The 24,854-nt window shown below is 41.4% G+C and overlaps 2 protein-coding genes across 2 annotated transcripts; one reads left to right on the top strand and one right to left on the bottom strand.

Moving 5' to 3' along the window:
- Positions 1-2,046: 2,046 nt before the first annotated feature.
- Positions 2,047-3,770, bottom strand: LOC145158476 (uncharacterized). Its single transcript, XM_079077369.1, has 2 exons — positions 3,359-3,770; positions 2,047-2,075 (listed from the first exon to the last, which is right to left on the bottom strand). The coding sequence occupies exons 1-2, from the start codon at positions 3,768-3,770 to the stop codon at positions 2,047-2,049; spliced, it is 441 nt and encodes a 146-aa protein (XP_078933495.1).
- Positions 3,771-11,604: 7,834 nt separating this feature from the next.
- Positions 11,605-13,403, top strand: LOC145158475 (uncharacterized). Its single transcript, XM_079077368.1, has 5 exons — positions 11,605-12,162; positions 12,227-12,426; positions 12,502-12,686; positions 12,771-13,157; positions 13,240-13,403. Exons 1-5 carry the CDS (start codon positions 11,605-11,607, stop codon positions 13,401-13,403), a joined length of 1,494 nt encoding a protein of 497 aa, XP_078933494.1.
- Positions 13,404-24,854: the final 11,451 nt, after the last annotated feature.

Raw genomic sequence — 24,854 nt, 5'->3', positions numbered from 1 at the left:
GACCAACCTCCCCCCAAAAACTAGGGTACGACATCTCCGACCATACAGGAGCTCAAAAGGCGGGGCACCAATGCTGCAATGATAGTTGTTGTTGTAGGAGAACTCCGCAAGAGGTAGGTAGGAATCCCAACTCCCACCAAAATCTATAGTACAATCCCGCAACATATCCTTAAGTGGTTGGATGGTCCGCTCACTCTGGTCTTCGTTCTGCGGATGATAAGTAGTGCTAAAATGTATCCTCGTACCTAGTTCCTCGTGGAACTTCTGCCAGAATCTGGAAGTGAACCTAACATCGCGGTCTGATACAATGGAGACTGGAACCCCATGACGTGCAACAATCTCCCGAACATACACATCGGCCAATTCTTCGGCCGAGAAGCTCTACCAGATGGCCAAAAAGTGGTCACTCTTGGTCAATCGATCCATGATGACCCATATTGTGACAACCCGAAATTTATTCCGTCACTGTAACCCTTTCCGTTAATAAAATTTATTTTATTATTAAAATTGTCCGTTAACTTTTAAGTTAAATAATTCATCTAGGGTTATTGTCATAATTTCCTACGTGTAGGAAATCAATAAAATCACATATAATTCCCTCGATAATCCTTTGGAAAAATTTCTAGTTTACGACTAAGTCGGGTTACGGTCACTTAATCGGGTAAAATCTTAAACTCCGTTTAATGTCGGGATTGGGTGTGTCCCCACCTAACCGTGGACTCAACCCCATATAAGGGTTGAGTGGACTCCATTTGAACCTTTTCACCCACCTTGGAACTTTCTCTCTCTACTCTCTCTCTAAAAATCGGGTTTTGATCAAGAATCACCTCATTCAAGCTCCAAAATCGCAAGTAATCCTTCCTAGCTTGTTGTTTAACTTAACATGCATGCAAATCTATGGGTTAAACTCTCAAAAACCCCAAAAACTTGTGTTTACGGTTTGGGAACACCTCCCAAAACTGTAAACTCCCAAAAGGGGGTTTTGAAGCCCCAAAACCCTTCCAAACCTCTTCTAGTGTTTAGCTATGGCTTAGAAACTTGCATGCATGAACTTAGAACCCCAAGATCATAACGTTTTGGGGGTAAACATGAGTTTACGGTCCATGAACATTCATGAACCGTAAACACCCCAAAATGGGGTTTTGATGCCCCAAACCCTCTTCAATGCTTGACTAATGACCTAGAAACTTGCTGGAATGATCTTAGAACCCTAAAACATGGATTGAATGGTGCAAACATGAGTTTACGGTTTGGGAAGGTCTCCCAAAACCGTAAACACCTCCAAAGGGTGTTTAAGTGCCCTTAACACCTTGAATGGCTTACCTTTGGGTCTAGAACCTTGCATGCATGACCTACAACCACCAAAACACATGAAAAATGGAAACACATGAGTTTACGGCCGTAAACCCATGTGTTTACGACCGTAAAATCCCCAAGGAGTGGTTCAGAAATCGTAAACTCCATAAAGGGTCCATTCCAAGCCCCAAACACTTCCTAAGCCTTTGATTCAACCCTAGGACCCTTCTTTGTGAAGCATGAGACCTTGAAACACCCAAATGCACCATTACCATGAGTTTACGGCCGTAAACTCATGGGGGATATGGTCTTTGGACCGTAAACACCCCTAAGGGCTTACACTTGAAGAGTAAACTCCATATCAAGGCCCAACACTCCTTAGATGCAACCCGAATCATTCCTAACACTTGAAATAAAGTGTATTCGCGCCTCGGGTGTATTATCTTACTTAATTGGTAGTTCAATGTCTAATTAGATACACTTATGTATCTCCTCATGTTACATAGGATCCTCGCGCGTGTTCAAGCTCTAAATTGACACTTAGCATCCTATCCGGCACATTTCTCGTCTGGTGAGTTCATACCCCTACACTTTTTCCGAGTTTTTCATGTTTTTAGGGGGGGAATACAAGAAAATCATAAAGGTTTTCGTAACTTTAAAACTGATGTAATTATACGATTTTCTGATAAACTCTAGATACAATATCCCTTTTGTAATATGCGGAGCACAAGGGACGTTTTCTGAATATAATTACATAGTTTTCAAAACAGCATAGAAACCTATCGAAACATTCAAATTATTATGTGAATAATTTGGGATCTTATTACTTGTTTTACGGATTCAGATTTCATACAAAGCCAAGATATAAACTATGTCTGATTTAGTTTATCCATATCTGATCTAGAGTACCATGCTAAATAATTATGTTGTATTTAATTATTTATACTCTACTATGTTCCAAACGATTTCGAAACTCGATAATGGCCAATTATCTCGTAAATTAGTTAATACTAGCTTGTGAGACTTGTCTTCGTTATACCCTTCGGGGTACCAGTAAATCCTCTCCGGAAGTATAACCAGAGTCTCCTGGAGGGAGAACGTGAAATTTGTGGATAGATCTATTCGGGACTGACAATCCCAGACCTAAACTGCTAGCTACAGTTAGGCGGGCACGCCTGGGGTGACAAATTTTGGAAATCGAACGACGGCTGAAGAACGTCAAGGAGGTCACGGGTCAAATTAGTATGGTTATACGACTCACAATACGTATTAAATAAACTACCTTTGGTCACAGATTCCTTTCTTTCTTCTATAGTTTTATGTATTAAAACTACCTACTTCGTACTGGAGGGAATTTCCAGGATCATAACTTATGGTTTTCTTAACTTATTGATGATTAGTCAAGGTTTTTCTCATTCTATGGAAATCAGCTTACATGTTAGAAAATATGGGATTTTCTGGGAAAACATGCTTATGTATATTCATAACTCAGTAACAATGGTTTTTGATATAACAACAATCTTAATCAAAGGAAATGAAGTATTCATCACAAGATTAAATAACCGGTTTTTCCTTACAAAACATGCTTATGAACTCACCAGCTTTATGCTGATATTTTAAAACTGCTTGTATTCTTAGGTTCTCGTTAGACAGGTATCTCGTTACTTTTGGAGAAGACGGAGTGTATAGAAGTCTCGTCTTTACTTTTGATATACTGATGTATATAAACTATGTATTTCTCCACTCTCAAACGAATGTAACTTTTCTTATGTAATGTAATGGTTGTGTTTACTATGATTACTATGTTCAAAGGTTGTGATACTACGTATGACGTCCTCCGCCCTGGAACGATTCCGCCGCCGGTTTCGGGGTGTGACACATATAAGATCAAAACCCTTCGCAGTCTTCAGTAGATTGGTGATATAATCCATGGTGATTTGTTCCCACTTCCACATGGGAACCTCCAAAGGTTGCAGTTTTCCATGTGGCCTATGATGCTCGGTCTTGACCATCCTACAGGTTAAGCACCTCTCAACATATCAGGCTATCTCCCTCTTCATACACGGACACCAGTAACTTAGTCTCAAATCCAGATACTTTTTGGTGGCTCTTGGGTGTATCGAAAAGCGAGACTTATGAGCCTCCTCCAAAACCATCTGCCTGATTCCACCAGAAACCGAAACCCAAACCCATCCACACCGGGTCAACAATCCCCGATTATCAGTGACAAACCTGTCGATCTCTCTCCTGATCCTCTCATGTTTCCATTTCTCCTTCTTAACTCCTTCTTTCTGTGCCCCTCTGATCAAATCTAAAAGTGGAGAATCAATGGATATCCTCATACACATCTCTCCAGCTAAAGATCCCGCCGACTTGCGGCTCAAAGCATCCGCAACTACATTCTCTTTACTCGGATAGTAAAGGATCTCCCAGTCATAATACTTGATCATGTCAAGCCACCTGTGTTGCCTCATGTTCAGCTTTGGTTGGTCCATAAGATATCATAAACTCTTGTGGTCCATGTGAACGGTACAACGGACCTGATATAGATAATGTCTCCAAATCTTGCAGGAAAATACCACTGCCCCCAACTCTAGGTCATGAGTAGGATATCATGCCTCATGCGGCTTTAGCTGCCGAGAAGCATAAGCAATCATTCATACCCTTTGCATAAGGACCGCCCCAAAATAGTGATGGATGCATCACAAAATACCACGGAATCCTCGACACCCTCTGGAAGGGTCAACACCGGGGGCTCACATAACCTCCGTCGCAGTGTCTCAAATGCAACTTGCTGCTCAGGTCCCCAATGGAAATCCACACCATTCCTCTTCATATGAGTGAGGGGTATTACAATCTTGGAGAAATCCTGAATAAATCTCCGATAATACCCTGCTAATCCCAATAAACTCCTGATCTCCAAAGGAGACTTCGGGACCTCCCAGTGCATGACCGCCTCAATCTTGGCCAGATCGACCAAGATCCCATTTTGGTTAACGAGATGCCCCAAGAACTGGACCTCTCGTAACCATAACTCACACTTCGATAACTTAGCATACAACCATTCCGGCCTCAATACTCCCAAAATCTCTTGATGGTGCTCCTTGTGTTGCTCTCTGGTCTTGGAATACACCAATATATCACCACTGAACACAATAACTTATAGATCGAGCATCGGCCTGCATACCCGATTCATCAAATCCATAAGCACTGCAGACGCATTGGTGAGCCCAAATGGCATCACCACGAACTCGTAAAGACGATAACGAGTCCGAAACGTGGTCTTCTCCATGTCCTCATCTCTCACCCTCACCTGATGATACCCCGACATCAAGTCGATCTTAGAGAACCAAGATGTACCCTGCAACTGATCAAAGAGGTCGTCAATCCGTGAAAGGGGTAAAGGTTATTGACCGTCAACTTGTTCAACTCCCAGTAATCATTGCACATCCAGTGTGAACCATCTTTCTTCTTGACAAACAATATCGACGCTCCCCACGGCGAGCTGCTCGGTCTGATAAACTGCTTGCCTAAAAGCTCCTGAAGTTGAGAGGATAACTCCTGCATCTCGGGCGGTGCCAAGTAGTACAACGCCTAGGCAATCAGAGCCACACCTGACACTAGGTCAATCATGAACTCAACCTGCCTCTCGGGAGGCACACCGGGTAACTCCTCCGGAAATACATCAGCAAACTCTCTGACAACTGGAACATCTGAAACTGAGACCTGCTCCTCCACCAGAGTATCAACCACATAGGCAAGATAACCCATACACATATGCTGAATATACTATCGAGCCCTGACCGCTGAACAAAATCTTGATCCAAACCTGGTACCCTCTTAGTAGATGACGATTTCTCCCTCACTTAGGGTTTGAACTATCACTCGCTGACCCTCACAGTCGATCATAACACCAAAACTGCTCAGCCAATCCATCCCCACTATCACACATACATCCCCTATAGGGATAAGGATCAAATATATTGGATAAGGCACCCCGAAGATCTCCAATACGCAACTCTGATACACTCTGGATGCAAAAACCCCATGTTCGTTGGCAATAGAAACCCGCAATGGACACTCCAGCTCGCTAAGGGTCATACCAAAATCCCTACTAAAAGATCGAGACATAAAGAACCGACTCGCACCCGAGTCAAATAACACAAGTGCAGGAAAAGAATTCAATAAGAATGTACCTATCATATACATAAACATAAGCATACCCTGATATAATTGACAGAATAATAAACATAAACATACCAGTCACGACGTCTGGCGCTTCCCTGGCCTCCTCGGCAGTGAGCTGAAAAGCACGACCCCAATCTCTCGGGGGCTCCGCCCTACCCTGGCACTCATCGGTAATACTTAGAGTGGCTGGCGCCGAGGCCTACTTCGGCTTGGCGGAAAGCAATGGACAGTTGACCTTCACATGGCCAACCTGATCACAATGGTTGCAAATCCTGGTGCTCGGTACTGGGGCCGACTGGCAAAAATCCCTCGCAAATTGAACCTCATTGCCACATTTGTGGCATCCAGAAGTAGATTGACAAGAACCCTCATGAACCTTGCCGAACTTTCCACAAGTGCGGCCCCTCTGACTACCAGATCTAACATCAGCGGCCTTGAACCGCTTTACCGCAGGCTGCGACAGCATAGGGGCCTGCCTCAGCTCCCTCGTCTGGAGCTCCATCTCAATCTCCCACCTCCTCGCGGCCTCCTGTAACTCAATTAGTGAACCATAACTCTAAGTAGACACAAACTGGCGGATGTCCGTCTTGAGCATGCTCAAGTATCGGGTCATCTGAGCTTGCTCAAAAGCAGAAAACTCAGGGCAGAACAATGCTCTCTCAGCGAACATCTTGATGATCTCAGTCACCGACTCCGTCCCCTGCCTCAAGTCCATATAATCCTGGGCTAATCTCTCTCTCTCTCTCTCTCTCTCTCTCTCTCTCTCTCTCCCAAAGGGACGTATCTCGAGCGGAACATATCGGAAAACTGCTCCCAGGATATAGCAACTCTCTGCTCAGGAGTATATGAACTCGTAACTAGTCTCCACCAATCCTTCATTCCAGACCGAAGAAGGTTCATAGCGCGCTTGAAATGATCGAATCTGGTCAGTTGGGCAGGAGCAAGTAAAGAAACATCCCTCCACATCGGACAACCACCTCAAAGAAATGATCGGATACTGGACTCCATCAAACACCGAGGGCTTCATGTTTTTAAATTCCTGGTACGGTAAGGTTCTCCCCCCATCAATCCATGCAATAGCGACGGTCGCGGTAGCTGCAGCAGTAGCAACCTCAGAAAGTGCAGCGTATCGATCATCAAAGAACTCCATCATGGTGATCTTTATATACCCAAACAACTCCAGTATCTTTCCCCAGACGATAGAAACAACCTCAACATGAATCATCTCCCTAACCTGGTCCTCAGTCAATCCTGGATTATCCTGGCCACCCGCTCCGGCTCTTGATCCGGATCTTGACTCAAATCGCCTCATAACCACCATACTGGAAATATACCAGAAAATATCAGATGAGGCGCATATCATACCATATGAGCAATTCCAACAACAAACCCTAGGGGTTGTGACTTCCTTGATACACATATGGGTCCTATGCTTCCAGTAGTACGGGCCCGTACTACCTTCCGCACCTACCCGTATTCGCCTCAAAAGATCATCACAACAACCCTAACAACACACACTAGAATACACATACATCATATCCTCACATCCTAGAGAAAGGAAAAACATTCCTCAATTGACCGGCTGACCCCACATTACTCATCCATGAAACTTCTACCAACCCTACAACACTCGTGTATGCTAATCATACATAATACTAGATTCCATAGACAGTCGAATACTTGATTCTACCCTAAGCCCACAACCATACAAGGAACAGGAAATAAGGCCAAATCTAATATGCTCGGGCTATAAAATCTTAGTTATGTATAATTTTGATGCATACACTAAGAAACTACAGTAATGATGTCAATTTCATTCAAGAATAACCCTAGGCTATCAGGCATCATATAATCAGGCGATTCTATCATGCAATTCTAGAAGATCCCTAGCCTATCACTAGCATGTTGTTCTATCATAAACATAATAGCAGATAACTGTGTGGTAAATGTGGGTATACCTACTGGCTCCGGCTGATCGTACACATCACATCCTTCCTTTGTTACTTTTGAAAACAATTTTGAAAATCAATTTTAAATCTTTTGTAGTTCCTTAGTTTGAGCCTGGATTCACACGAATGTTCCTCCAATTCGCTCAAACCAAGGCTCTGATACCAACTTGTAACATCTCAAAAATCACAACTAATTTAAACTTTTCAAAACAACCCATTTACTAAAAAGAAGTGCTTACAAAACCATTGTTTCCAAAACATTAATTAAAATCAGAGTCTCCCAAGATCAACAACATAAAACCAAGGATGTGTATGATCACGCCTTCACCTTGCCACGGTCCTACGAAGTACCTGAAACAAAACTAAAAGTGTAAGCCAACGCTTAGTGAGTTCCCCTAAAGTACCACCATATAAACATAACAAACAACAACATGCATATAGATCCTTCAGCATGACTGGACCACCTCATTGGGCCTTCAGCCTATCTAGACCGCTCTCCGGGCCTTTGGTCTGATTGGTCCACCTCGCAAGCCTTCAATCTATCCGGACCGCCCTGGGTATCTTGGCCTTCAGCACAAAGCAGGACCGCCTCAACCCGGTATACCGTCACATATCAACATATACCATAAAAATCAATAGCTAGCATGTACAGGTAGTCCTACAGATCTAACAGATCACTACAACATAACACATCCTATATACTAGGATACAAATCTAACATATCACTACAACATAGCACATTATATATATCAAGATACAGATCTAACATATCACTATAACATAACAACATACGGTAAAACCAGGATATCAATCCAATGGGACGACCTTGGTGCCTTCGAACCATAAGTACAGTGAGGAGACCTCACCTCACAGTCTGAATGTAGTCTAAATAACTCCTAGCTCCGACAACCGGCTCAGCCCAATTTCCTAAATGTCCAAACATTTCCCATTTCTAAATTAATAACGTTTCCCAAAATACACTTGGTCAACAGTCAAAAGTCAAGTCAACACCCAGTCGAGCCAACTCAGCCGAGTCGACCCAGCCGAGTATGCTGGGCGTACTCTTCTGTATGCGGGGCGTACTCGATGGTTGACTAGATTACGGGGTTATGACCGTGTACGTGTAACGTACCATTTGGTACGCCTAGTGTACGCGCCTGCTCAACCTTTTCCCCATTAAGAGCTTAATACTCCAAAGTTCCACATCCAAAGCCATATCCAAGTCTCAAATAACCTTTTTTACCATAAAGTTTTCAACTTTATGGTCTTGTATGGCCAATAAAGTCTTAACATCAAAAACCTTAACCACCTAACCCATTAATACCTCAAAACACATGCATGGGAAGAAAGATATGACCAAGACTACATTTTTATGCTTCTAGACACCTCAAAGTAACTAAAAGGACAACTTAAATGGATTGGGGTAGCTTATACCCAAAATACCCAAATGATGGGACCATAAGGAAAATTCCATGGCTAAGTTAGATCTATGCATAGAATCATCAAGTTCATAACTTTATGCCTCAAAATGGATCTTGAAGGTGAGGTGTTCCTGGATCTAGAAGGTCTTGATCTTCCAAGATGAAGCTTCTTTCTTCACCTAGATTCAAAGGCACCATAGAAACACACTTTTGAGCTCAAAGGACCACACACAAGGGTTTAGGGATGCAAATGAAAAAATGAAGGTTGGAGGCTGGATATAGAATTAGGAAGGAGAGATAATGATGCTTATATATGGACAAAACCCTAAAAATTAGGGTTTGAAGTTTTCCCATGTACGTCATGCGTACACGGTGTATGTCCGGCGTACTAGGGTCCACCCCAGTACGCCTAGCATACACGACATACACTCAACGTACTAACTTCCTTGCCAAAATTACCAAAATGCCACTATGGGTGATTCTTGCTACCTTCCTCAACCCAAGGGTCAAAATGTAACATTCTTTCATACTTAGGTATGTATGAAATTGAAAATACCTCATCATTGGGATGTTACAGAGAGAGAGAGAGAGAGAGAGAGAGAGAGAGAGAGAGAGAGAGAGAAAGAGAGAGGGAGAGAAGTTCAAATATGGATGGACAACTATTGTTTAGACGTAAGACACCAATCAAAATTTAGAAGAAAATAAATAAATCATTATTTAACCAAGAAAGGGTAATTTAATATTTTTATATATAATTGATTTATTTTCCAAAATTATAATCTAAAAATAATGGATCGGTTTCCTTAAATCTTGCTTACATCTCAATAATCCTCTGTGCGTGTTCGTGTTCTTTGTTTCACACAAATTTCTCATCACCACTTCACCAGAGTAACACCATCGTCGTCACCATTATGTAGCAAAAATCGAAGGCTCCCTCAACCATACCATGCCTCGTGGAAAACCTTCATCGATCTCATTTTCACAATCTTTTAAATCACACAAAAACTCCGCCATCGATCCATCCCTAATCATACATCACCATCGCCAGTGCACCATAAGAACTTGATAAGCCGCCACCGTTGATTTGCCGATGCACCTAAGAACCATCGTCGGATCGATGATGCTGAACAAAAAGGCCACATGTTTTTTTTTTCCTAAAATCATTCTTTACTTTTTTTTCAATCATATTCTGTTGTCGGGTTGTTGTCATAGGCCCCCATATATATCAAAGGAGAATGTACCAACAACTATAGTTGTTAAACTCGTACGGGTCACGAGTTGACTCGTACGAGTCGAGCCATTTGATACCCAAAATGGTTCAACTCGTAAGGTGACTCGTTTTTTGTCTGACTCGTAAAAAATGTCCGGTTCAAGTACCGACTCGGACTGAGTCGAGTTGGCTCGTAAATCGGACGAGTCATGAAACATGAGGCTTACTTTCATTTATCCAATGGTTAAAGTTATTATCCGGTGGGTAAAACTATTATCCAGCTGTATGATGGGTTTTATGGAGAGAAAATTCAAAGTGTAAAAAGGTATTGTCCTTTTTTTCTTAAACTGAACTTCATGTCTGCTCCATCTTTTCTGAAACTGAACTTCTTGTCTCTTCTTTCTTTTTTCCTAGACTTCTTCATTTCCTAAGTCTTCTTTAGTTCTTTTTCTTTACCTGTGATACTTCTTCTTGACTTTTCTTAGGATTCTTCTTCTTAACTTTTCCTGCAATTCTCCTTCACTGCTTAATCACTTCATAATCCTTCATCAGTTAACAGGTAAGGTTTTTTCTTCTTTTTCACTTTTTTTTTTGTATAAGATTATGATATTGAATGTGAATAAATTTGTTGAATCAGTTTTTTTTATCTCAAAGATTCGAATTTTCTAGGACAAAAAGAGTCCCTAGGGGTATTTTCGGAATATATTGTTTTTTAAACTTATGTGAGTTAGTTCAGGAAGCTAACTCTTTCCCATAAACTTTTTCTTAGCCTGTTCTCGTTTTATGTCTTCCCTGTTGTTATCTATCTTCTTTATATGTTCAAATATTATATGTGTTCTCGTTTTCTTTCTTCCCTGTGTGCAATTTTTTATTTTTGATCAGGTTCTTTTTAGTAATGTGATTATCTTTGATCAGGTTCTTTGGTTTGTAGAGTTTAATTATGCCAAAAGGAAAGGCAAAACCAGATATCACTTGGGGACATTGTACTAAAGTAGACCCAAAAAATAGAGTTAGATTGCAATGCAATTATTGCAATAATTTTTTTTCTGGAGGAGTATTTAGAATGAAGAATCATCTTGCTGGAACAAAAATAGATGCTTCTGTTTGCACGGTGGTTGATGAAGTTACAAAAGAACTTTTCAAAAAATTATTGAAGGATTTTGAGGAAAACAAGTCTAAGGCAATGGATGATGAATGTTTTGAAGTTGAGAGTGACGGGAACGGGGCTGTGAAATCTGTTTTCAATAAAGGAAAACAAAAAACAATGAATCAAGCATTGAAGGATAGAGAGCCCGTAACTCGAGCTTTATGTCGACTTATATACGGTGAAGCGTTGCCATTTAACTTGGTGAAGTCTCCATTGTGAAAAGAAGCTTTGAGACTTGTAGGGGAGTATGGGAAAGGATTGAAACTTCCTTCATATCATGAGGCGAGAGTAACATACCTAAAGAAAGAGGTAGAATGTGTTGAAAAGGGTTGAATAAGTACAAGGAAGAGTGGAAGAAAACGGGGTGCACTCTTATGTCCGACGGTTGGACGGATGGAAACACAAAGGTCTATCACAAATTTTCTTGTGAATAGTCCAAGTGGCACGGTATTTGTGAAATCAATTGACACATCTTCGTTTGCTAAAGATGCAAATAAGTTATTTGAAATGCTTAATTCAATTGTTGAAGAAATTGGGGAGGAGAATGTGGTCCAAGTCGTCACCGATAGTGCTTCGGCTTATGTGTTAGCCGGTTCAAAGTTGGAGCAAGAGAGACCTCGTTTATATTGGTCACCGTGTTTTGCCCATTTGATTGACTTGATGTTGCAAGACATAGGAGGTGGAAAAACATTCAAAGACACCTTGGATAAAGCACGAAAAGTAACCGTTTATATTTATAGACATTGTGTTTTGTTATCCATGTTTAGAAGGTTCACCAGTGGTCAAGAATTAACACGGGCCGGGGTAATACGATTTGCTACTTCTTTTCTTACATTGAAAAGATTTCAAGAGTTAAAACATCCAGTTCGACAGCTGTTTGCTTCTAATGAACAGGCCGAATCCACCTTTGCTTCTAAAGATGAAGGGAAGTTAGTTGAAAGAATTATTTTGGTTGATGTCAAATTTTGGAAGGCTATAAATTTTTTTTTTGAGTTGTGTAGTTCCTATTTTTAAGGTATTGAGACTTATGGATGGTTATGTGAAACCGACAATGGGATATATATATGAAGCTATGGATCGGGCAAAAGAACAAATAAAAGTGAACTTCCATGGTGTCGAGTCAAGATATAAACCTATTTGGGACAAGATTGATCTTAGGTGGAATATGCAACTTCATAGGCCACTTCATGCCGCGGGATATTTTCTTAATCCTAGGTATATATTTTTATTATTTCACTAACATTTATTATATATGACTAAACACATACTTTCTTTTATTTTATAAACTAGTCTTCATTTCGAGGAGAACTTTAATGCTGATAAAGAAGTCAAATGTGGATTGTATGATGTCATTGAAAGGATGTATGATAGGCCAACAATGGTGAGAATTCATGAACAACTTGTAAAGTTCAATGAGAGCATCGGGATGTTTGGGATATCCGCAGCCGTGTTAATGAGGAAGAAAATGCAACCTGGTAACTTTTAGGAAAAATATAACCTAGTAAAATATATAATAATTACATTATTATTTATTACTCATTTGTTCTATTAAATTGTAGCTAAATTGTGGTCAAGTTATGGAGATGAGTACCCAGAACTTCAACATCTTGCTATTCGTGTCTTGAGCCTCACATGTAGTGCCATCGGATGTGAGAGAAACTGGAGCACTTTTGACCATATACACTCCAAGAAGAGGAACCGTTTGGAGCAACAAAGGTTGAATGCATTGGTGTTTGTGAAATATAACATCAACCTTGATACACGACTTCAAAAGAGAAAAGAAAGAGGGGAGACATATGATCCAATATGTTTGTCGGACATGGAGTCGGATGATGAATGGATTACTGAAAAGGAGGATGTATGTCTCCCCGAAGATATCTCATGGATGGATGTTCATGAATGTTTTAAAGAGGATGAAGGAACGAGTACTAATAAAAGGAAGAGAGGTAAATTATACAAAGGGATGATTACATATTATAATATTAATAAGTATCAAGTTTAATAAATTCAAGCTTTATTTATTTGTAGGACCGATGAACCTAAACAAAGTGCCTAATGTTAAAGACAAAGCTAAAAGCCAACTTGTTGACTTAGATGAAGAGGATGAGGAGGAGGAAGATGATATTGGTTTCCATGAGACAACGGTGGTTGAAGATGAAGATGATGATGACCACTTTATTCCTGAAGTTTAGTTTTATGATTTAAACACACCAAGTCCTTTTGTCATTTGCTTTGTTACTTAATCACTAGTTGTTTTTTGATACTTTATGACATGTGTAACATCCCAAATTTCGAGTCCAAAATTTTCATTTTAATTAACTGATTATAAAAACATTCATAAGAAAACTACGTAACAAGATATCATTTTGTGAATCAATGTATCATGTATGAAAACCCAAAACATATAATAGCAACATGTCAGAGTACAATCCCAGAATATCTCAAGTGCGGAAAATCAATGCGTGTGTGTATGATGTGCTGCTACCGCGCCAGCTCCTTCCCCTTCGCTGAAGAGGTACCTGAAACCAAAACTGTAAACTGTAAGCACGAAGCTTAGTGAGTTCCCCCAGCGTACCACATACCATATGTTCACATAGCATACATACTGTCGGGCAATTCTGGGGTGCTGACCTACCCGTACGGCCATTCTGGGGTGCCGACCTACCCATGTCAAGCCATTCTGGGGTGCTGACCTACCCGTCGGTCCTAACAACCGACCCTCGGGGACTATTCCACCCCCTACTGCTACTATCACATATAACATATCATGCCAGCATATAAACATATCATCACATACTGTCAGATGTATCTGAGGTGTCTGACCTACCCTTCGGTCCTAGCAACCGAACTCTACTACTATCACATATAACATATCATGCTAACATATAACATATCAGGTAGTAGCAAACCTAGATGATATCACAAAGACAATCATTTAACATACAACTCCTACTGGTGGGCCGGAATTGTGGCCGTAGACCCACCGCTACCGGAAGGTAACTCACCTCAAACGAGTAGCTGCTGATAATCTGTGCGGGAAGTCTCTGTCTGCTGCTGCTCCGAAAATCCTCTGACTATAATCCCCACAAAACACTCAGTCAGAATCTGATATCTACTCTTAGGGTAAAATGACTATTTTACCCCTAACCAAGACCAAGTCAAAGTCAAAGTCAAAGTCAAAGTCAACTTCCAGTTGACCTGACTCGCCGAGTTGGTCCGCTAACTCGTCGAGTCCCTATCCTTTTAATTGTCCTCATCCACGACTCTACTCGTCGAGTTTAGAAATGACTCGACGAGTTCCCCTTTTATGCGAACATCGAATGAACCTTCAACCGACTCGCCGAGTTGTATGAACAACTCGTCGAGTTCATCCTCATCCTATGAACCAGTCCTGTCTTCGACTCGCCGAGTTGTATGAACAACTCGTCGAGTTCATCTTCAAGATTTGGGAAATTGCCTTGGACTCGCCAAGTCTGTTCTAGCACTCGTCTAGTCCTATGAACTCGAGGTCTCCCAACACGTCTAAACAGCAATGGGACTCCCTCTTCTAACAACTGACCATCGCAGAAGGGTTTAAGATGGCTGAAAGCGCACCGACTCGCCGAGTCCCAAGAACGACTCGCCGAGTCCAACCTTGACCATTTCTATACAGTCGATCTACATGGGATTTAACACACCAAAACCATAGATCTGACCTCCTAATGTCCATTTTATACGTAAAGTTCCAAACTTGATGCACATGCATGGGGTTTTTAGCTCAAAAGTCCATTGAAGGTGCTCTACAATGTGCATGGGGCTCTCATGGCCATAAAGTTGGCACCTTTATGCCATGAAACCCCTCCAATGACTCAGATCTGGAAGTAGAACCCCATGAATCACCTTACAATTCCGAAAATGGCTTAAGAAGCCCTAAATGCACCATGACTCTAGGCCCTAAAGATGAACAACCAAAAAGGAAGACCAAAACAGGGGGCATTTACCTTGCTTGAGCTGAAGATGAAGTAAGATCTCTGGATCTACAAGTCCCAACTCGAAATCCCAGCTTCCCCTTTCCTTCCAAGCTTCACAAACCAACCAAGAACACCAAAATGGCCTTAACACACACAAACAGCTAGGGTTTCGATATCCAGCTCTAAGGGAGTGTTAGGGACAAGGGAGGCTGAGTTAAGGTGTTTATATAGGGTGGAAACCCTCAGATTTAGGGTTTTACTCGCACAGCGCCTACTCGCCGAGTCCGTCTTCCGACTCGTCGAGTAGGTCACTTAAGATGTCTGCGGGTCTTGACTCTACTCAACGAGTGGGTCCTCCGACTCGTCGAGTCCCAGGGAAAAACATAAAAATGCTTGAATTTAATGCGTACCAGGAATCGGGTGCTACAAATCTGATGGGTTTTGAGCATTCTAACACTTCCTAAGTGTACATGCAACCCTAATAACCTTGGATCTATGTTTGTCTAATAATCATGCAAAGTTGAATTCCAAGGTTATATTCCTATCTAGCATACATGGGGAACATTTTTAACTTGAATGAAAGATAGAATAACTTACCTTGTTGTTGATTATGATCCTTGAAACCTTGTGAGCCTAGCACCCCAAGTGTGATGCCTCAAATGCTTCACACAACACCAAATGCAAAGGAGTAAACTTTGAGAGAATCTTACACTTGCAAAATCGGCTCTAGCCCTCTTGTTTCTTATGTGTAGCCAATTTTGGTGTAGAATGGGTTTCTTATATAGTGTTGACACATCTAGGGTTACACCATGTAAACCCTAATGTGTCATGACTCTTCATTTCCATGACCCATGGGTTTGTAACTCCCATGGAGCATCCATGGAGCATCCTATGGGTGGAACCCAACTTGATAATCCATGGAGCCTCTTAGCCCACTATATAAGATATGGAAGATTTACATAATCTACCCATATATTTAATTAGTTATCTTTTGATCACTTAATTAATTCTAAATTAATTCTTGATCAAACTAATTAAATAATATTATTAATATATTAGAACTTATAATATATTAATAAACCATAAGTGTTATTTCTCTCATTTTAGTTTATTCAATTGCATGGTGCCATGCAACCCAAATGGACCATGCCGGGTCGGGTCAAGTACATACCAGAAATAGTTATGGACTTAGACACCTTATCCAACAGTCTCCCACTTGGATAAGTCTAATAACTATAACTGCAATACTTCAGGAACCGATCGGCAATCATAGCTCTTTCAAGGTCTCTCGGAACTGAGAAGATGATGATACGCCATTTAAGATAAGTGATCATATAATCCTCTGTTCTAGATATCAGCCGGACAAATACATGGAACAGTGTCTTACTTTGTGTCCAGCAGTTTGTTTCCCGATTTCCGATTTGTTTGACATAGAACTCAATTGAACACATCAACTTAGTTCTGACCGGGCCCGGTACATAGGTCAAAACAAAATCATCGAGGGGCCCAGATATCAGCTTCTAATCCAAGAAGGAACATATAAACTTCGACTCATATGTTTGTTCTACTACTCATTGAATTATACACAAGAGCACGTTTTATAACATCGAGTTACCAATGCGTTTTCGTACAATCAATGCATAACCAACTCATAAGTAACAAATCATATATCTAGGTTTGAAGACTTATATGATATTACCGTCTCACGATCACTCGAGATAAATTCCATGAAGTGATTCCAGTGAGCGTGGATTGAGTCCAATGCTCAGAACTTATGAGCACTCATGAGTGTTGTAGCCATGTCCAACAACTTAGACCTCTGCAACCAATCATGACAGTCTTGATTCATACCTACTTCCGACATATGACCGACTGTGGAGGTTCGAATAATATGATATACCAAACATAATTATTCTGGAAGTCAAAACATGCAAAAGAAATATAGTAAACGATCGACAAGAGATAGCAACACTTTACTCATAAATAAAACACCTTTTATTCATCATCTAATGTCAATTACACTTTACAAATTTCAAGGTTATCTAACTACTAAATCTAATATCATCCTTCAGCCCTATGCTCCGAGCATGCTGGAGATGCTTAACCCGAGTCAGTCCTTTCGTGAGGGGATCTGCTGGATTCTCATCCGATGATACCCTCTTTGCCACGAGGAGTCCTTCTTCTATTCGATGTCTGATGAAATGGTATTTTCTGTCGATGTGTCTAGATCTCCCGTGATCCCTTGGTTCCTTGGCTAAGGCAACTGCACTTTCACTATCACAGAAAATTTCCATTGGCTCTTTAATAGCTGGTACAACTCCAAGGTCTCCAATGAAGTTCTTCAGCCATATCGCCTCCTTTGCTGCCTCGCTAGCTGCTATATACTCTGATTCGCAAGTTGAATCAGCCACTGTCTCTTGCTTGGAACTCTTCCAAGAAATTGCTCCTCCATTTAAGGTAAAGACCCAGCCTGACTGAGAGCGGAAATTATCCCTATCAGTCTGAAAGCTAGCATCACTATACCCTACAACTCTCAAGTCTTCACTCCCACCGAGGGTAAGGACCCAGTCCTTAGTCCTCCGTAGGTACTTGAGGATATTCTTTACCGCAGTCCAGTGTGCCTTGCCAGGGTTCCCCTGATACTTGCTAACCATGCTCAAAGCAAAGGCTACATCAGGTCGAGTACACGTCATAGCATACATGATCGATCCTACAGCCAAAGCATAAGGTATTCGACTCATTTCTGCTATCTCAGCCTCAATACTAGGGCTTTGTGTCTTACTCAATCTGGCATTACTCTGGATGGGTAACTCTCCTTTCTTGGAGTCCTGCTTGTCGAATCTCTTCAACACCTTATCCAAGTAAGTACTCTGACTAAGTCCAATTAGTCTTTTACTCCGGTCTCTCAAGATCCTTATCCCTAGAATATAGGCAGCTTCTCCTAGGTCCTTCATAGAGAAACACTTCCCAAGCCAGGACTTAACTTCCTGCAGAATTGGGATGTCATTTCCTATGAGTAGTATGTCATCCATATACAATACCAAAAAGCTAACTATACTCCCACTAGCCTTGACATATACACTAGATTCATCTTCACTCCTAGAAAAGCCAAATTCTTTGACTTTCTCATCAAAGCAAAGATTCCATCTGCGAGGTGCTTGCTTTAACCCATAAATGGATTTCCCAAGCTTACACACTTTATTAGGGTACTCTATATTGACAAAACCCTCTGGCTGACTCATGTAAACATCCTCAGCCAACTTTCCATTAAGGAAAGCGGTTTTGACATCCATTTGCCATATTTCATAGTCATGAAATGCAGCTATGGCTAACAGAACCCTAATAGACTTAATCTTGGCCACTAGAGAAAAGGTCTCATCATAATCAACTCCCGGAGTTTGTGAGAAACCCTTTGCAACCAGTCGTGCCTTATAAGTGTGTACATTACCATCTATGTCGGTCTTCTTCTTGAAGATCCATTTGCACCCTATAGTCTTACGACCTGGTACATTCTCAACCAAGTTCCAAACTTGATTGTCATACATTGACTGTATCTCGCTGTCCATTGCCTCTTTCCACTTGGCTGACTCAGGGCCTGCCATGACTTCCGCGTAACTGTTAGGTTCATCCAGACCTATCGGTGTCTCATCACTGATAAGTGTATCACCTTCTGCAGTAATATGGAATCCATAGTAATGCTCAGGTGCATTCCTAACCCTTGTGGAACGCCTCAGAGGTACAGACTTGTCAATTGGCTCAACAGGAGTTTCCTCCTCAAGTTGAGTGCTAGGGTTTGAAGTTCCTTCACCACTTGACTCTTGAATTTCTTCAAGGTCAACTTGCCTCCCACTGTCTCCTTGGCTTATGAACTCTCTCTCTCTCGAAAGAAAGCCCTCCTAGCTACAAAGACCACATTCTCACTAGGTCTGTAGAAGAGGTAACCAAAGGATTTCTGTGGGTAGCCGATGAAAATACACCTCTCACTTCGAGGTTTGAGCTTATCATGAGTCTCTTGTCTCACGAAAGCCTCGCAACCCCAAATCTTAATGTGGTCTAGTTTGGGTACTTTACCAGTCCACATCTCATGAGGAGTTTTGACAACTTTCTTTGTGGGAACTAGATTAAGGATATGGGCGGTAGTCTCTAAGGCATACCCCCAAAATGAGATTGGTAGCAAAGCTCGACTCATCATGGAACGAACCATATCCAACAAGGTTCGATTACGCCTCTTAGCTACACCATTCAACTGCGGTGTCCTGGGAGGTGTCAATTGTGAGACAATCCCACATTCCCTAAGATAGTCGAGGAACTCTGAACTAAGATACTCACCACCTCGATCGGATCGAAGCATCTTAATGTTCCTGCCCAATTGATTCTCGACTTCCTGTTTAAACTATTTAAACCTCTCAAAAGTCTCTGACTTATGCTTGATTAAGTAGACATATCCATATCTACTGTAATCATCAGTAAAAGTCAAATAATAACGATTAGCATCCCTTGTGGCATGTTTGAAGGGCCCACACACATCTGTGTGTATAAGATCCAACAAACCTTCACCCCTCTCACAAGAACCTGTGAAGGGTGACTTTGTCATTTTTCCAAGTAAGCATGATTCGCAACTATCATCTGACTTTAGGTCAAATGACTCCAATACTCCATCCTTTTGGAGTTGGCCTATGCGTTTCTTGCTTATATGTCCAAGAGGACAATGCCATAATGATGCTTTATCCAAGTTATTATTATTAACAGAATCAATACACAATAATTTATTTCCTAAGTTATCAACCACAGATACAGTTCCATACACGCCATCACAAGGTAATGCTTTAAAATAAAGAACATTATTAAAGAAAGCATTAATCGAACCAACTTCATTATCAAATGAAAAGGTGAAACCTTGTTTATACAATGCATGAAAGGAAATAATGTTTCTTGCCATTTCTGGCGAATAACAACACTTATTCAAATCTAAACTAAACCCACTACTTATCAATAAAGTATAAACTCCAATCTTGGTGACAGGTAAAGCTTTCCTATTCCCCATGATTAAGTTTATTCTTCCATGCTCCACATTCTCACTTCTTCTTAGTCCCTGCAAATCAGAACAGATATGAATACCACAACCGGTATCAAGGACCCAAGAGTTAGAATGGGGTGAGTTATTAGATAAGATAGTGTAAATACCTGCATGGTTGGGTTTAACTTTCCCATCCTTCACATCTTGCTGGTACATTGGGCAGTTCCGCTTCCAATGTGACTTTTCATGGCAATAGAAGCATTCAGCCTCTTTAGGGTCAGAAGAAGGAGTGACAAAACCTTTCTTGGTTCCACTTGAAGAAGAGCCATCAAGGGTCCTAGCCTTGGTACCCTTCGAAGAGCTCTTCCTCTTCTTCCCTCTACCTTTCCCGATTGCCAAAACTGGGGCGGAGTTTGGAGTAGGAGTGTTAACAACCGACTTACCCTTAAGACCTGTTTCTGCGGTCTTGAGGAGTCCCTGAAGTTTGCTGAGTGTGACCTCTTCCTTATTCATGTGATATGTCATGAGGAATTGATCATAGGACGATGGTAAGGAGTGCAAAATGATATCTATTGCAAGCTCCTCAGGGAAGTTCACATTAAGCTTCAGCAACCGATCCACATACCTTTGCATTTTCTGCATGTGGCTCGTGACGGATTCCCCGTCCTTCATCATGGTTGTTATGATAGAGCATATGATTTCATACCTCTCTTGTCGTGCACTTTGATGGTATCTTTCCATCAGATCTTGGTGCATTTCAAAAGGGTAGAAGTCCTCATAGGACTTTTGGAGTTCCGCTGTCATGGTGGCCAACATGATGCATGCCACTTTTGTAGCATCCCTTTCATGTGCCCGGAAGTCAGCGATCTCCTGGGGAGTTGCAGTGGTCTCATCAATCTCCTTAAGCTCCTTGTCAAGGACATATTCTTTGTCCTCGTAGCGGGTAATCATCCTGATGTTTCTGATCCATTCATTGAAGTTGGATCCATCAAAAGTGACTTTCCCACACAAGTTCATAAGGGTAAAGGAGTCATTAGGATTAGAGCCAGAAGCAGCATTGTTTGAAGACATATGAAAGAAGAGAACAAGATTAGTTTAGATATTAAGAGAGTCCTTAATAAAACACCCAAATGTAATATTAAGGCTAGGATCCAATCACAATATATTATAACTTAGAAGAGGTATGCCGTAATCCAAGCTATAACATATTTGAAAGGTAGGTGAATGACGATTCACCAATTTCCACCATGAAAAACGAAATATAAATATTAGATTTTTAATTGGTTCTTAGAAATTCCTAGATTCTTTTGAGATTCAATGAACTTTTCAAAGGCATGTTTCAATCTCGAGTGTGCCCTCCAAGTTTTGTGACTGGGATACCGATGATCACAAAACGAGGTGTGAAGTAACCATGCAAATCACTTGGTACCCTCAAGGTTTATCACTCAATCGATGTGCCGGTAAACCACACACGCTCCACCGATGCTATGGTAAACCTTAAGTCACCCTTTACCTACCTTGTTAAGTCCAAGTTAGTGTGCCGGTTAACCACACACGCTCCACCAACGACTTAAACAAAGTGTAAAGTGTAATTTCATGGATTAGCACCTTATTCACATTTTCCTAAAGTAACTAAGATTGGGAATTTAATAAAAGCATTTAGTTACTTTATAATATTCATCATACTTTTAGTGAGAATTTATAAGTCCTTGTCTTACCCGTTCGGCTAACGACCCTCCACCGATCAAGGAAGCGGTGGGTGAGAGTGGACACCCATTAAGCTGCCATTTTATAGGCAACAACCTTATACCCCCCTTATAGACCGGCTTCGTGAATGAGGCGTACTAGCGGTAAGACGACTTGTTGTTATACATATATATATTAGTAACTTATAATATTATAAAGTATAAGGGTTGAATTTTAACTTTTAAAATTCTAAGGGTTGGAACTAAAGTTTTAATCAAGACTTTACATGTTCCAAAACTTGAGGGCAAGTTTTGTAAACTTCCAAAACTTTTCATTTCTTATAACTTATGAATTAATTGAGTAATAAAAATGAAGACTCTTCATTTTTATAACTCTTGTGTTCTTTTAATGGCTTTAATAAAAGTGAGACTTTTGGTTTTCCATAACTTGAGGACAAGTTATGGACTCCATTAAAACACATTATGATCATGAATTAAACTACCATGAAGGTTACAAACAATTCCTATGATCATCTAATCTTCATAAGTTCAAGAACATGAATATGAACACTTTCAAGAATCAAAAAATTACACTTAAAAAAACTTGTAATTTTAATAATTGCCATTGTAAATGGATTAGCATAAACATTACACCATCTAAAACAAGCTTTAAAACATCAAAACAGTTTAGGGTAATGTTTCTAGTCCATTTCCAGCAACAAATGTGCAAACTTTCATACGAGCAGAAAACAGAAAAACGATTTTTTTCAAGCTGTTTGCACACAAAAAAAAAACAACAAACAAACCTAGGCTCTGATACCACTGATGGGTTTTGAGCATTCTAACACTTCCTAAGTGTACATGCAACCCTAATAACCTTGGATCTATGTTTGTCTAATAATCATGCAAAGTTGAATTCCAAGGTTATATTCCTATCTAGCATACATGGGGAACATTTTTAACTTGAATGAAAGATAGAATAACTTACCTTGTTGTTGATTATGATCCTTGAAACCTTGTGAGCCTAGCACCCCAAGTGTGATGCCTCAAATGCTTCACACAACACCAAATGCAAAGGAGTAAACTTTGAGAGAATCTTACACTTGCAAAATCGGCTCTAGCCCTCTTGTTTCTTATGTGTAGCCAATTTTGGTGGAGAATGGGTTTCTTATATAGTGTTGACACATCTAGGGTTACACCATGTAAACCCTAATGTGTCATGACTCTTCATTTCCATGACCCATGGGTTTGTAACTCCCATGGAGCATGCATGGAGCATCCTATGGGTGGAACCCAACTTGATAATCCATGGAGCCTCTTAGCCCACTATATAAGATATGGAAGATTTACATAATCTACCCATATATTTAATTAGTTATCTTTTGATCACTTAATTAATTCTAAATTAATTCTTGATCAAACTAATTAAATAATATTATTAATATATTAGAACTTATAATATATTAATAAACCATAAGTGTTATTTCTCTCATTTTAGTTTATTCAATTGCATGGTGCCATGCAACCCAAATGGACCATGCCGGGTCGGGTCAAGTACATACCAGAAATAGTTATGGACTTAGACACCTTATCCAACAAAATCTCCCCCACTTATTTTAGACTTCGTCCTCGAAGTCTGCTGCTCGTTCCTGGAAAAGTCCTGGGTAATGCTCCATCATCTCATCCACCGGCTCCCAAGTCCATTCCGAGCCCTTCCGGTGCTGCCATTGCACCTTCACCAGCTCGACCCTCTTGTTCCTCAAATCCTTCGTCTTCCGGTCGAGGATTGCTACAGGTCGCTCGATGTAATTCAGGCTGTCATCAACCTGAATATCCTCTAAGGGTACCACTGCTGAGTCGTTCACCAGGCACTTCCGCAGCTGGGAGACGTGGAAAGTGCTGTGGATCTGGCTGAGTTCGGTTGGCAGATCCAACCTGTACGCCACCTTGCCCACCCGGGCCAAAACCCTGAACGGTCCAATGTACCTGGGGCCTAACTTGCCCCGTTTCCTGAATCGGATGACACATTTCCATGGCAACACCTTCAGGAGAACCATATCCCCGACCTGGAACTCCAGGTCTGATCGGCGCTTGTCGGCATAACTTTTCTGCCGACTCTGAGCAGTCTGAAGCCTGCTCCGGACCTGCTGAATCCTCTCCGTCATCTTGAGCACCACTTCGGTACTCCCCATGACCCTCTGGCAAACCTCACCCCAGCATATCGGGGTCCTGCACTTCCTCCCGTACAACATCTCGAAGGGAGGACGATCGATACTCACGTGATAGCTGTTGTTATACGAGAACTCAGCCAATGGGAGGTAAGTATCCCAACTACCACCGAAGTACATTACGCATGCCCGCAGCATATCCTCAAGTGTCTGGATGGTCCGCTCGCTCTGCCCATCCGTCTGCGGGTGAAAAGCAGTGCCAAAGTGCAGACGAGTACCCAACTAATCATGGAATTTCTTCCAGAACCTGGAAGTAAACCGCACATCTCTGTCTGAAATCACGGAGACTGGCACTCCGTGCCGTGCCACCACTACCCGGATGTAGATGTGGGCCAACTTCTCGGCCGAGATACTCTCCTGGATCGGTATAAAATGGGCACTCTTGGTCAACTGATCCACGATGACCCATATGGAATCCACTCCCCGCGCAGTCCTGGGAAGTTTGGTGATGAAATCCATAGTGATATCTTCCCACTTCCACAGGGGAATATCCAACGACTGCATCTTTCCGTGTGGCCTCTGGTGCTCGGCCTTGACCTTCCTGCAGGTTAAGCACCGCTCCACATACCATGCTACATCCCGCTTCATGCAGGGCCACCAATAGTCTAGACGAAGATCCCTATACATCTTCGTCGCCCCGAGATGAATGTAGAATCGAGATTTGTGCGCCTCCTCCAACAGAACCTGGCGCACACCCCCGTGGTACGGTACCCACACCCTGCGGTGGAGAGTCAACAGCCCTCGGCTATCATAATCAAAGGAG

Source organism: Lactuca virosa, chromosome 2, assembly GCF_052849685.1.
Source record: "Lactuca virosa cultivar CGN04683 chromosome 2, Lactuca_virosa_CGN04683_v6, whole genome shotgun sequence".
Classification (NCBI taxonomy): Eukaryota; Viridiplantae; Streptophyta; class Magnoliopsida; order Asterales; family Asteraceae; genus Lactuca; species Lactuca virosa.
The sequence above is the reverse complement of the archived record's forward strand: the minus strand, read 5'-3'. Positions and strand labels throughout refer to the sequence as shown.